The following is a 14,050-nucleotide window of genomic DNA, read 5'->3' as shown; positions in this document are numbered from 1 at the left end:
TTTTAAAACTATGCCTCCCAGCTAACATTGCATTTCCCAACATGTGAAGAACATGTGTCAGAAGTCTTGGGTAGCTGAGAAACTGCTTGTATTTATAAAAATTTCAATTGTCACTTGTAAGGGTTTTTGATTTCTGGTTTGAACCCCATTTTGGCCAAAAAGCGGGATTTTAAAAAAAACAGTCTTTGCCAGACAGCTTTTCAGAGTCCACTGGCTGGACATAGTTGGAAAGAGAACAGCTAGCGTAGATGGTGGGGCTTTTTTTAGTGATCCAGCAGAGTCCTTTTTATGAACCCAAAACATGAGAGGATTTTGTGTGCGTGCTGTAGTCTACACACTCATACTCTGGACTTGACACACAGCCTGCTTGCCAAAAAGGCTGCCTGCCATTAGCATAAGCTTCCCGAAACCTCTGGAGCCAGCCTATGCTGGAAACAGGGCACAGGTCAAGGTGACAGCCTGGACCGCCACTCTGAAATTCAGTTCTCCAGCACCAGCCGTTTGCTTTTCTTTTGAAAGAGCTGTCAAAGAAGAGCTCCCGAAAACAGAGCCTCAAATACTACAAGCACCCATAGTGGAATGATTCACACGTTCACACAGATGCTTATTACTACTGATTCTCTGTAAGCTAGAACTCCTAAACAGCATTTGTTTAGGAAGCTGCCTAAAGCAGGGAAATAGTGAGTCTCTCTACAAAAGACATCTTACATGGAGACACTCAAGTGTAAGGAGACACAATGTTAGCTGGGAAGCGTAGTTTAAAAAGACAGAGCCGGCAAAGATCACTCCTCAGGAGGTTTGTTAATTTCATCTTCACCTCCCCAAAGGTTCTTTCAATTTTGCCTCCCCCTAGGAAGCTAACATTTCATCTCCCTACACTTGAGTGTCCCCATGTAAGATACCTTGCACAGAGAGACTCAGTAATTCACCAGACAGATTTGGTCAGAACAGGTCCCATTCTCTGACGGCGTTTGTAAAGGGATTAAGCTGAATATCTCCAAGGCGGTGATTATCCAGCACTCTCAGATAAGAACAAGCATCAAGGCACGCACAAATGTGAAAGGTGCTGCAAGAGGATGAGAAAGATTGCTTTATTTGTACAAACCTGTTAAAAAGATACATAGATTTGATTTTAAGGCACAGTTTTTAAAAAAAATCTGAAAAAGAATGGCATTTTTGTAAATAACGCACAAAGCACATTACTTTTGGCATGATCCAACGACAGCAAAACCCATTAAAACAAATGATCACATGCACTTTGTAGATGTATGGGGACATTACAGAGGCTCTGAGCAGCAATTTGTATGCAGAGGAAATGAGGGAGGGGAGAGAGATGATGTAGCCAAGTGAAGCCAGAAGGCCTAAGTGGGTTACCTTATATTGCGGACGAAAAAGGAATGACCTACAGGCTGCATCCATACAGGGAGGATACTGTTTCGCAGGCCGTTTTTCTGAGAAAGAGGTGGTGGAACTCAATTGTGGAACTCAGGACTCTGGGTTAGCTGGAACAAGGGGGGAGTTTTTAAAAGTTTAAATCAGCCTTGGCAAAAATGGTCACATGGCTGGTGGCCCTGCCCCCTGATCTCCAGACAGAGGGGAGTTGAGATTGCCCTCCGTGCCATGGCGCGGAGGGCAATCTCAACTCCCCTCTGTCTGGAGATCAGGGGGTGGGGCCACCAGCCATGTGACCATTTTCAAGAGGTGCCGGAATTCCGTTCCCCCGCGTTCCAGCTGAAAAAAAGCCCTGCTGTTTTGCATTCACTGTTGCTATGAATGCCGAGGCATTCACTCTAGCAACGAAGCAATACACTTTCTTCCATCAATCACCACCTTCTCCTTTCCACGTCGCTGGGGGGCTTTTATTTTCAGACCAGGAATTGCTACTCCTGCATTATAGAGCTATGGCAATTACCATTTTTCTTTAAAAGCCCTCCAGTAGCATAATGTGGAAAAATGACAGCCAGGAGCTAATGGAAGGAAAATGGCGTTGATGTGAGATGTTGCACTCGCATATCCACATGGGTATAATAATGCACTTGGGCTGTGCTCATCTAAAAAAGATTGGAGCCAAGCAGGCTTGGGAAACAACTTCCACAGAACGGCAGAAGGACAACCGGAACATCACGTTACATGAAAAAATATTAAGATGCTCCAGTGTGGAGGGGAAGAAACAAAGAAAAACCCTCCATTCAGAAGCAGCCATGAGCCACTTTTAACTGTTGATAGTTTGGACGAAGCAAGGGGAACAAACGTATAGAAAACTTCACAACAGGGCAATGGCTTTCTGTAGTGAACCAGCTATACTCGGGTTCTCTCGAATTCAGATCTGATAGCTTTAAGCCTACATATGAATTCCAGCTCAGGAACTTCATGCCAGAGCCTTTGTAATGTTCCCATGTATCTACAGCAGGGCTTTTTTTCTGGGAAAAGAAGTGGTGGAACTCAGTGGGTGGCCCTCGGAGAAAATGGTCACATGGCTGGTGCCCCCCACCCCCCGATCTCCAGACAGAGGGGAGTTGAGATTGCCCTCCGCGCCGCTGAGCGGCGCGGAGGGCAATCTCAACTCCCCTCTGTCTGGAGATCAGGGGGCGGGGCCACCAGCCATGTGACCATTTTCAAGAGGTTCCGGAACTCCACGGAGGGCAATCTCAACTCCCCTCTGTCTGGAGATCAGGGGGCGGGGCCACCAGCCATGTGACCATTTTCAAGAGGTTCCGGAACTCCGTTCCCCCGCGTTCCTCTGGAAAAAAAGCCCTGATCTACAGTTCTTCCCTCTGAACACGAAGTGGGTTCTGGCTTACTAAACCTTAGACCATCTCAACAAATGCAACAAGACTCAGTTGCGGGTTTTGTTTTTGTTTTGGAAACTAACTACAGTTCAGAACTGCTGTTTTTAACAGGGAAAGTTAAGCCTTATCTACTAAAATAAAGCAGTACGTTATAAAGTGTTCGACTGGATCATGTCCTTCCTTTGCCAAAACACACCAAATCCATCATGTGCAAATAAGTAATCTACATTTACTTCCATGCTCCTCTGCACATCACATTCACATTAACAAAGTTTGCACAGCACCAAAGCCTGGTGCATATTATCCTACAAAAAGCACACAGCAGCTTTGTTCATGCATCGCTTATAGGGAGAGACGGAAAGTCGACTTTTCTTCATCAAGAAAGGAACAATTAAAAGTGGCTGCAGGACTCTGCAATTCACCCCCCCACCGCCAATTTCATTTGGGGACAGTGTGTACAAGATTATGAGATCTCATGTTCAGATTAATATGGTACATCTCAATTCACTTAGTTCTTTCTCCAGGATATACAACAGCCAGAGATTTCTAGTCGGGTTCCCATTGCTTCTTGGACAACAAGAAGGGAACAAGACCCAATCACTCTTCAAGGCCAGCATTTTGGATCCAGGCTACCAACAGTGCGCCGATGCAAAGCATCTGTCATACACCACACAGAGACACACACAAATCTTTTATACTTTTAAGAATAGTGTTACACTTTTCTCATTTGCTCCTACACACTCATAAAAAGGGAAATTTCCATGCAACTCCACTACCTTCATGCAGACAAAAAGATTTCTTTTGTAAAGGGTGCAAAAACATATTTATGACCTAAACTATCCAGTGCGGCCTCTATTATAGTAGGAATTTATGCACGCATTCTTTAAAAGAATAGAATATACTGGGATAATTTTATCCAACATAGCACTGTATAGGAAGAATGCTTTGGAAATTTGGAGTTTCAACAGCTGATAGTTTTGAACGAATGATAAAAAAAATCCAGGAAGTCCTGCTTAATCATTTCCACCACACAGTTTGAGGAGGATTTTCCGGTAGTCTCCTGAAGTGTCACCCTGGTAACAGAAACCAACACACAGAAAAGTGTTACAAAAGTGAGGTTGTAGCTAAAGCAAAAACCCAAGCCCAGCTGCTTTCACCACAAAGGCAGGCAAAATGAACATCTCTCAGGGCTTGGAAGACAATTTCCAGTCCTCAAAAGCTAAGGATACATCTTCATCGTTTGATGGGGAAGAACTGATGTTCCCAAAAACGGCTGATGTAAGAACAACAGGGGCCGGCATCGCACCACCATTCAGCATTTATAATGCAAGTCAAAGCAGGGCTTTTCCTTACTCTTTTTAAAATTAGAATCTGGGGAGACGTGTTCTAACTCATTTGCAAAGCAAAAGTACCTCAAGAAACCTTAACAACTGAGGGAAAACTAAATAGTATTAAGCAGGGCTTTTTTTCAGCTGGAACGCGGTGGAACAGAGTTCCAGCACAGCCTAAAAATGGTCACATGGCCAGTGGCCCCGCCCCCTGATCTCCAGACAGAGGGGAGTTGGCGCTTGGCGGCACGGAGGGCAATCTAAACTCCCCTCTGTCTGGAGATCAGGGGGCGGGGCCACTGGCCATGTGACCATTTTCACCGAGGGCAATTTAAACTTTAAAAAACTCCCCCCTTGTTCCAGCTGACCCAAAGTGAGGTCATTATGTGGTCTTGAGTTTTCCCCCCAGAAAAAAAGCCCTGGTATTAAGCTCTCCAAAGTATTCTTAGGGAAACAACAGATGACTCTTCAGTTCAGCATGGTTTGCGAGAATCTCAGTAACAGCAGACAAAAAATGCTCCGCCTAAAATTTACTCGTGGTCCATTGATGGGCTGCTACGTGCCCTCTAGTCAGCCTTGCATGGCACATCTTAAAAGCACTTCACATCCACGATCACATGAGTCCTTCATGACTGTAAGGGCAGGTGAGCATTCTTTCTACAACTGGGAACGCATTGGCACTGAAACCAGGAGCATGGCAGAAGCAGGAGAAGAGCAATATAGGACTGAGAGGCATTTGCGTGGGATGGCAAAGAGAACATGGCTTGGTATTATTATCTGGAAGGACTATACCGAAATGCCGCATCAGGAGCCTTTTGTAGATGGCTAGAAATCAGGTATGTTTAATTAAATATTTTTAAAACAAGTGAGGTTCCCGCAAGCATACAGATATAGACAGAACTATTTTACTGGGTGATTATTCAAAAGGAGAGAAAGAAAGACCATAGGGTGTCAGCATCTCATATCTTCCTATAGACTGTGAGCAAGTCAATTTTTTACAACCAAAGAAAATCCAGCGTCTTTCCAGAAGCACTTCCTATCTCTGGAATCGCAACAGGAGGAGAAGGGAATTAATATCCTTTAGGAAATAGGCTGGGCGTAGGGGCTGCCATTATTTCTAATGAATGCAGTTCCACTAGGCAAACTGCTCTGCCTCTCTCCATTAGTACATCCTACACCTGCACAGTCCAGAATCTCACATAACCTATTCTGTGATCTGACAGTAGGACTTATTTTGCTCACAGAAGCAAAAACATGCACCAACATAGCAGCATGCAACATTTCTAGTTAACAGGGCTGCAAACGGGGTGGAAACAAACTCAAAATCTCACCGTAATGTCCGTGTACAGAGATTTGCCATACATTCGCTTGTATTCCTGCCGAATGTCCAGCAAGTCAACCTCACTGCGTGACACCATGATCCGAATGAGAGTTCTGTCCTTGGTCCCCGCTCCCTGCAAAGAACATGCAAAGGGGCTGGAGTGTCAATCCATACTGACCCTCACCCCAAACAGGTCATCAATCATTTCATTCCAGCTGGATGAGAGGTTAAAGGACTGCTCTGGAGTGTGTGAGATTCTAGTTCCTTCCATTTACATGGCTGTGATAAGAACGTCTGCTTGGCAATATAAAAGTGACAGGGCAGCGCAAGCAACCCTTCCTTCTTCAAGTCATGGCCCACCTCAGCAGCTTTTCCCACCAGGGAGTTAAAAATACTGTCGAAAGCTCAGTGGAGGAGAGTTGGGGAAGGGTATTTGTGGGTAGGGAAAGGGACAGGTTAGTTACTACTCTCCCAAGCTATTTCTCTACTTTTGCAAAATAGTAAAGAGTCCAGTAGCACCTTTAAGACTAACCAACTTATTTGTAGCATAAGCTTTCGAGAACCACAGCTCTCTTCGTCAGACTAACATGGCTAACTCCTCTGGATCTCCATGTTTGGTCACCCTCTCCAGGAGTAATTTTGCAAGCTAAAAAAAAATCTCATTCTATACTAGCCCCACCCACCTCACAGGGTGATTGTTGTGAGAATAATAATAACAAACATTGTAAAAACATTGTCCTGAAGGGAGGTATATAAATTGAAGGATATTATTATAAAGTTATTATAGTACATGCTTATACGTAACATGCAGTTTGGCCTTCAAACCTGCAATTCTCAGGCCATCTTCTTAATAGATTGGGTTAACCTACACCGATATCAGAGCGTATTAATACAACGGCCAATGCAGTTCCAAAAATTACTTACCTTCATGGCCTTATGCAGCCTCTCTGCAAAGAAAGCGGGGGTGTTCTTCAGACACTTGACTGTAAAAGAAATTGAGATGATGGATCTCAAAGAGAGACAGCTATGACCTCAACAGCTATGCTTAGACACCCTGTCCCAGCTCCCCATCAGTCGAGTGCCTGGTTACACTTTCATTAATTCAAGTCCATGTTACAGAAAAATCTTTTGAGAACCTTGAGGAAGCACGTGCGGTATCCTTTTGTTAGCAAGTTGAAAAAGACTACAGGAAAACGAAAAGTCCAGCTCCAGATTTGAGTATCTGTCCTTTCGGGAGTGTGGGGTTTTTGTTTGGTCAAAGAATTCAACTGCTACTTGCAAAATCCATCCTCAAGCTGTACAAATGCATACCACACCATGGAGATTCTTACCACCTGCCTACATTCCCACAACTTCATGAATTTGAGGATTTTAGTGCAAAGAGCTTTCCCCCCATATATTACATGACAGAGGCTGGAGACAGACGACAATGTTTTAGAGTGCTGAGGGAGAATACAGACTTCAGCTTTTACAACTGTGGCCCCCCGGTTGTGGAATTTCCCTCCCCGCGGAAACAGGACCATGACCCTCTTTGCTGGCCTCCCTGTGAACTGATTCATTCTGCACTGATTAAATTCTGAGTTTTGGTATTTTAGCTTTGTGGTTTTGAGTCACATGCTTTTATTAATCTCAGTTGCTTTTATAAGGTTGTAGCTTTTACATTTTTAATCCTCTGTTCTGGATTTTTGTATACACAAATTGCCTGCTGCTATATATGCATTGGGGGAGGGGAGTATGCATTTCTATCACTTTATCCTTGTGAGCTGCCTAGAATACATTTTTTTGCAGAAAGCGGGGTGCATGGAGTGGGTGGATACAGTTTCTTAAACAGCAAAACCAATCAATGCTCATCATAGAAACACTCATTTCTTTGCGTCCAACTATCTTCTCCAGGCAAACAGGTCTTGCAGGTTTTAGTGTTCAAAAATCTTCAAAACCTCTTTAATCACAGATGATAATGGGACAAAGTGCTCGTGACCGATACCGACTCTGATGTTTCTTTTTAAGTTTCTTTAAACAAAACCCCATACTCCCTTGAAAAGCTATTGTCTAACTCAGGCTCAGATTAACTCAAAGCAAAAATGAACTCTCAAATAATTCTGATTAATACAGAAGAGGCCACCCAAACCCCTTATCAAACTTCGTCTAAACCAGCTTTTCATAACTTGCCTGGGAGTAGAGGTCAGCCATCCAATGAAACTGGAAAAATACATCACCCACACTCCAAAATAAAGATAAAACCCCCATCTTATATATAATATGCACACAACCATGCAATCCAAACAAACATCACACTCCAAGATGGCTTTTTGTTACTTGAACATTTTATGGAGGTGGAAATAATCAAGGCAAATGTTTACGGCAGCCTAATGGGGGAAATGGTGTGATTTTTTGACAGCACAAAGCTAAGGTTGTACACAGCAATGAACATGGCACAAATTTCACACCACAACCAGATAATACAAGGCAATGAATAATATCCACTCACACTGCAAGAGCATAATGTAAGATTACCATCCATACAATCCTGAAAGCTTTAACAAAGCCAAAAAAAAAAAAGCACATATAGGTTCAGTTAGGTTTCGCAGGCACAGTGCAAAAGAAGGGTCTTTTTTAGGACAATCAACATTAAGCATTGACAACAGTACATTTCAAGTGTTCAAGACACTTCACATACACACACCTCAACAATCCTTAAAACAACCTTGTAAGACAGGCCAGTTAGACTAACATCTCATGACTGATGGTAGCTTGCCCAAAGCATCTACTGAGCGAGTCAAAAGCAAGGCTTGAACTGAGAATTTCCTACATGACAGCTCAGAGCCAAGCTACAAGTGACGTCTGACACAGGTTGGACACTCGTCAGCTTCCCTCAAGTTTTGATGGGAAATGTAGGCGTCCTGGTCTTGCAGCTTGGCTCTCCAACTGCCGTCCAACGGACTTTTCAACTGTCACTTGTCCAACATTCCGCCAAGCTGCCTACATTTCCCATCAAAACTTGAGGGAAGCTAGCAAGTGTCCAACCTGTGCCAGGCGTCACTTGTAGCTTGGCTCTCAGCTTCTCAAGTTACGCAGGCCTGTCTAACTTATTTTCTTTTTTTTAAAATGTCAAGTGAAGATCGATTTGCAGATGCTAGTGAATATCTGAGCGCTCTGCACGGCAATTTGGATTTGCAAACTGATGTCCAAGCGCTTGTTACAGGACCGGCAGCTCTTTAGTTCTGGCAATTTAATCTATTTTGGTAGAAGGGGCCTTTCTACCACATATACTTCATGATGCTCACCTAAGTTCAAAACACACTCAGCAGAAAACTCTGTTATCAGATATTTCTCTCTACAAAAGGGCAGGAATGAACACGCAGGTTAATGCTTCCTGTTCATTTCCTGTCTTTTACTGACTACATCCAAAGGACATGCTCAGAAAAGCTTCAGCCACACTAATTGTGCTGTTTTGTTAGAACTGTGAGTCATTTCAAAGGAACAGTGAACATGAATTACAGGCTTTACCATCTCTGCGGAAAAGAGCCTGCAACTCTACCAAAGCCAATAGAGCAACCAAGACATTTCAGATTGTTCTGTTATTTTTAATGCAAGATCTGGGTGAAGACCAGTGTAATATTTGCTGCCCAACATTTAAACTCAACTTCATGATTTGTCTCCCCCCCCCCCCACACACACACCAAAGAAAGAGCAATTCCCAGTTACAAAACTTCCATTAGGTGGCAGGAAGTAGGTTGATAAGATTATAGTTACTAGCCAGTAGGTGCTCACCACAAACCATTCTTCCCGGACAATACTGGAAATCAGCAAAACCCTTTTATCAAACAGGTGCCTCTTCAGGGCAGTGGCAGCACTGTCACACAAATGCTATCACAAGTTTCAAAAGTTGTGGCTGTTTTTACCTACCTACTGCCAGCATCCCTTGTTCGAGGTCTCCAGACATTTCTCTGCTTATGCTCTTCTCAATGTCACGGTTACACATTCGCTGGTATTCACTGAAAACTATGAAGGAGGGGAGAAAAAACAATAATCACTCTTCATGTGGAGATGGCTAATATTAAATTTAAAGGTCGGAAGCCCCTGCTCTTAGAAGATGTGTCACTGTGCCTTCATCAACTGCCCAGAGACATCTGCATTGGGGCAAAGGCAGCTCCCCCCATGGCTACCATTCCATGACAGAAGAAGATGCATGAGTTGAGTTTTTCCTTGCAATGGTGCTTCAAGTAGGGATTATCAAGATCTCCCTACCAAGCCAGTATTTCTCATTACAACCTCAGAGTGTCTTTCACTGCTCTGCGCTTTCAGATGACGCAAACAGCTCTTTTAGCAGGGCGTTATTCTCACACCCCCATGGAACATGGCACCTGCATTTGTGGATCACCTACAGTGGAGAACCTTTCCCACTACCTACTTTATTGTCCACTATATAGTGTACCCAGAGCTAAATTTTTGGCTAGAATCCTATCTGTGACAAACACATACTCTGAAATCGAGAAGATTGTGTTTTTATTATCTGACACTGATAATCGTGTCCTATAGAGTCTCTCAGTTTGCACTCGCAGCCAAAAAGATAAGATACAAGGTGGTACTGAATGAGGCTGTTCCGTGACCCCTGGCATAGTTTGGCATACTGTATTGTTATAATTAATTTTAGTAACCTATATAAACTGTGATAAGGGACTTAATTGTTTATTAGTCAATGTTTGGCGAATTGTGACGACCTATGGCTATAGACAAACTCTTTTGACTTGACTTGAAGTAAGGATTAGGATATGTGGACTGGTAGGCTATATTCTGCCCCATATAGAGGGTGGAAATTGGTTTTTATTATTGTACTCCACTGTATATATTTTTACAAAATATAAATATATAATTTTTAAACACAAAAAGACTATTGCCTGGCTCCCAGCTGCCTACCAAAAGGTAAGAACATCGGTGGCAATGGGTCTCACAAGTAGGGCGCTTTGGACAAGCACATTCTCTTCACAAAGCGGCCCTCTAGCAAAATTAGCAAAGATCTCAAAGGCACCCAAGTGCCTTTTGAGATCACAGGAGGCACGCCCACCTGGCCCATTAATCCCTAGGAGCACCACTCCCTTGAAAGAATGTTACTGGGACTCTCAAAAGTATCAAGTGTGCAGTGGGCCCCGAAGTGTTTAAAGGTTTAACTCCGGCTTCAGCTTCAAAAACCAAATCATGGGATAAAAGACCAGCACTGACCATTATGTGCCCTTTTATCTGGCAACCTTGAGGAGTACGTGTGTGCATGTAAAGTGCTGTCAAGTTGCAGCCGACTTGCGGTGATTCCACCAGCTTTTCAAGGCAAGAAATGAACACAGGTGGTTTGCCACTGCCTGCCTCTGCAGAGCGACCCAGGAATCCCTCTCCCATTCAAATACTAATCAGGGTTGACCCTGCCTAGCTTCTGGAATCTGACAAGATTGGGCTAGCCTGAGATATCCACTTGTGTCTATACAAGTGTCATTTTAAAACTGTGCCGTCCTATGTATGCTCATCCTGCTTCTTCAAAAGCCACAACATTCTAACCCAGGCATACGAAGCGTTCATGCATAGACAGGATATGATACGATGCCTGGCAAGTGTGTGAACTAGATTTTTGAAACGCAAGGGTGTTGAGTCATCCAAGTCCACGTCCTTGTCCAAGTCGTCACCGTTTGTGTCCTCTGAGGTGCCCGTGTCCTAGGCCGTATCATCCAAGTCCAGTACAGTCCCAAGCAGATTCACACCACTGCAAACTACTGGGCAGACGGAATTCAACTGGTGCAGTTTCCCTCCCCTCACCTGCCCCTCTGTTCTACGCAGCCTCTTCCACAGGGTATTCCAGGCAGGAGCTGAGCAGAGGCGGTTTGCCATTGCCTTCCTCCATGGAGAACCCCCCGTCTTTCTTGCTGAGCCGATTCCAGACGGCCCTCCCCATGCCGAAACGTCACGCGTCGTCGCGCAGAAAACGCGAAATATCGCATTTTCTTGCGCGAGTTTTGCACGACATCGCGTAAAACTCATGCGAGAAAACGCGATATTTCGCGTTTTCCACACGACGACGCGCGACGTTTCGGCATGGGGAGGGCCGTCTAGAATCAGCCCTGGTCTGTCCAAATATTGGCCACGGCCAACTAGCGCTCAGCACTCGGGCTCTCATGAGCTCAAGGCTAAGGTAGACGATGGAAAAGAGGCAGCGTACAAAGTTCCTTCTGCTGCTGGAGACCAACTGTACAACCACCAAGTGGACACAAACAATGGGCTCCTTAACCACTGGCCACACTTGATCCAGGCACAGGGCACGTTACCTGCTCTTAGGTGAGCTCTGCTTCTGGCACAGAGAATTGCATTGAACTTGGACTCATCCGTCCCAAGTCGGTTCTCTCCTGCTGCATACAGCGCCTAAAAAGACAGAATCACAGGCTCTCTTTATTCAACTGCTCTTCTTTACTGGCTTTCAGAATTTATATTTTTGCCTTCCAGGCCAGCTCTTCTCCCTGTTTAATTACAGCATCAATTCTTTTTTATTAGCCATATGATTATCGGTGCATTGAACAGCCTCCCCTTCAATCAAGTGGAAAAACTTTACAACGGAAGGCCACTGCCAAAAAGGACAGTCCTTTATCAAGCTCCCCCGCCAACATGCTATGCTACCCATTAATCCACCTTTAGCTCATATTCGGTATTCCGAATATGAGCAAAGGAATATTCGGTATTCCTTTGCCTCCTTCACTCATACACTTTCTGCACTAGGTTGCTTGACAAGCATTCACTTCCACTTAAATTCCCTTTGGCCCCACTTTTCTTTAAAGGAGACCGAAGACTTGCTTAATCTATAAAGAGACTTCACTGCTCTATGAATTCTGTTTTTATATTTGTCTCAGTCTCCAGCATTCCAAACTGAATGCCAATGTGCCCATCTAACACTCGCTCATCTGCCTGGTTGGTGGTGGTGGAGAGTGCCCTCAAGTCATAGCTCACTTATGGCGACCCCTGGTGGGGTTTTCATGGCAAGAGGCTAACAGAGGTGGTTTGCCATTGCCTGCCTCTGCAACTCTGGTCTTCGTTCGAGGTCTCACCTCCAATTACTAACCAAGGCTAACCCTGCTTAGCTGGGTTGACAAGATCAGGCTCACCTGGGCTATCCAGGTCAGGGCCATCTGCCCAGTAACTACAACTATAAGGCTTCCTCCTCCAGATGGGAAACAAAAGGCCACACAGCCAGGTGGGGGAAAACAGAAGTGGTAAAACCTCCTTTCTATGTCCCAGGCAGTTAAGGTCCTTTGTTAACAAGCCAGAGGTGGCAGCACCATTAGCCAGAAGAACCAGCGGGGAGGAAAAGATTGCCCTCTCTGTACAGATTACACTGGAAACGCTAGAAATAAACAGAAAAGGAAGAACCACCACAGTGAGGAGAGAGCTCTTTCTGAATTGCACGGGGCTTCAGCCAAAGCTTTCCTTTCTTTTAATATACATCTTTCTGTAGAGTCCGTAGACTCCAATTCTCATGAGAAATTCTGAAGGAAGGAGGCAACGCTCTCAGAACAACTGGAATGAAAGGGGCGCTGCATCTTCTGCCTAGTCATCTTCCCAATTCATGCATTTCTGGTGCAGCCTAGAATTGCCACTTCCCAGGAGTTGGGATCTGGCGTTCTTGGTAACGTCTGAAGGATGGGATGTCCCAGAACAGGCAGATCACGTGGACTGCCCCCAAGCCAGTGCGCCCCAAGCGCATCCCCCGAGGAGACGGTGACAGGGAAGCAGCCGCCGCACTGCTTCATTTTGCTGCATTTACTTCATCCGTATCCCACTTTCCTCCTCAGTGAGGACCTGAAATGACTTACTACAGTCTCCATCTGATCCTCACAACAACCCTGCGAGGGAGGCTAGACTGAGGGTGTGACTGGCCTGAAGCGGCCATGGCAGAGTAGGAATTTTAACCTGGGTCTCTCAGTCCAAAAGAGCCAGTTTGGTGTAGTGATTAAGAGCACGGGACTCTAATCTGGAGAGCCAGGTTTGATTCCCCACTCCTCCACTTGGAGCCAGCTGGGTGACCTTGGGTCAGTCACAGCTCTCTCAGAGCTCTCTCAGCCCCACCCACCTCACAGGGTGATTATTGTTGTGGGGATAACAATAACATACTTTCAACATGTGCTCGTCAGCTGTTCTTACATAAAGTGGAACACGTATAACGGAGAGTACAGATGCAGCATCTCTCCCCATATACCCTCCTGCTCCCCTTTCTCAATTTAAAAACCCCACGCTAAAGGCAATTAAGAGATCCTGTTGCTTTGACACTGTGTCCTGCTCAAGGAGAAACAACAAAAACCCAGATACCCAGTTAAGATTGCTAATGGCTTAAAAACTGTGTCTACCAACAGATGTTATTGGTGACTCAAAAGCGGAACTACAAGTGACAAAAGGCACAGGTTGGACACTTGTCAGCTTCCCTCAAGTTTTGATGGGAAATGTAGGCATCCTGGTCTCGCAGCTTTGCTCTCCGACTGCTGTCCAATGGACTTTTCAACTGTCACTTGTCCAACATTCCGCCAAGCTGCCTACATTTCCCATCAAAACTTGAGGGAAGCTGACCAGTGTCCAACCTGTGTCAG

The 14,050-nt window shown here is 44.9% G+C and overlaps 1 protein-coding gene across 1 annotated transcript in view; it reads right to left on the bottom strand.

Moving 5' to 3' along the window:
- Nucleotides 1-2,662: 2,662 nt before the first annotated feature.
- ANXA11 (annexin A11) overlaps nt 2,663-14,050 on the bottom strand; it is a 64,170-nt gene continuing 52,782 nt past the window's right edge. The window contains exons 11-15 of the mRNA XM_054982395.1: nt 11,747-11,840; nt 9,345-9,440; nt 6,363-6,421; nt 5,449-5,571; nt 2,663-3,862 (exon numbers count right to left, since the gene is read on the bottom strand). Coding sequence (XP_054838370.1) covers nt 3,803-3,862; nt 5,449-5,571; nt 6,363-6,421; nt 9,345-9,440; nt 11,747-11,840 — 432 coding nt within the window. The 3' untranslated portion in view covers nt 2,663-3,802. The remainder of the gene's footprint in view (nt 3,863-5,448; nt 5,572-6,362; nt 6,422-9,344; nt 9,441-11,746; nt 11,841-14,050) is intronic.

The sequence above is a fragment of the Eublepharis macularius genome, chromosome 6, assembly GCF_028583425.1.
Source record: "Eublepharis macularius isolate TG4126 chromosome 6, MPM_Emac_v1.0, whole genome shotgun sequence".
NCBI classification, from domain to species: Eukaryota; Metazoa; Chordata; class Lepidosauria; order Squamata; family Eublepharidae; genus Eublepharis; species Eublepharis macularius.
This window is presented reverse-complemented; position numbering and strand designations above follow the sequence as displayed.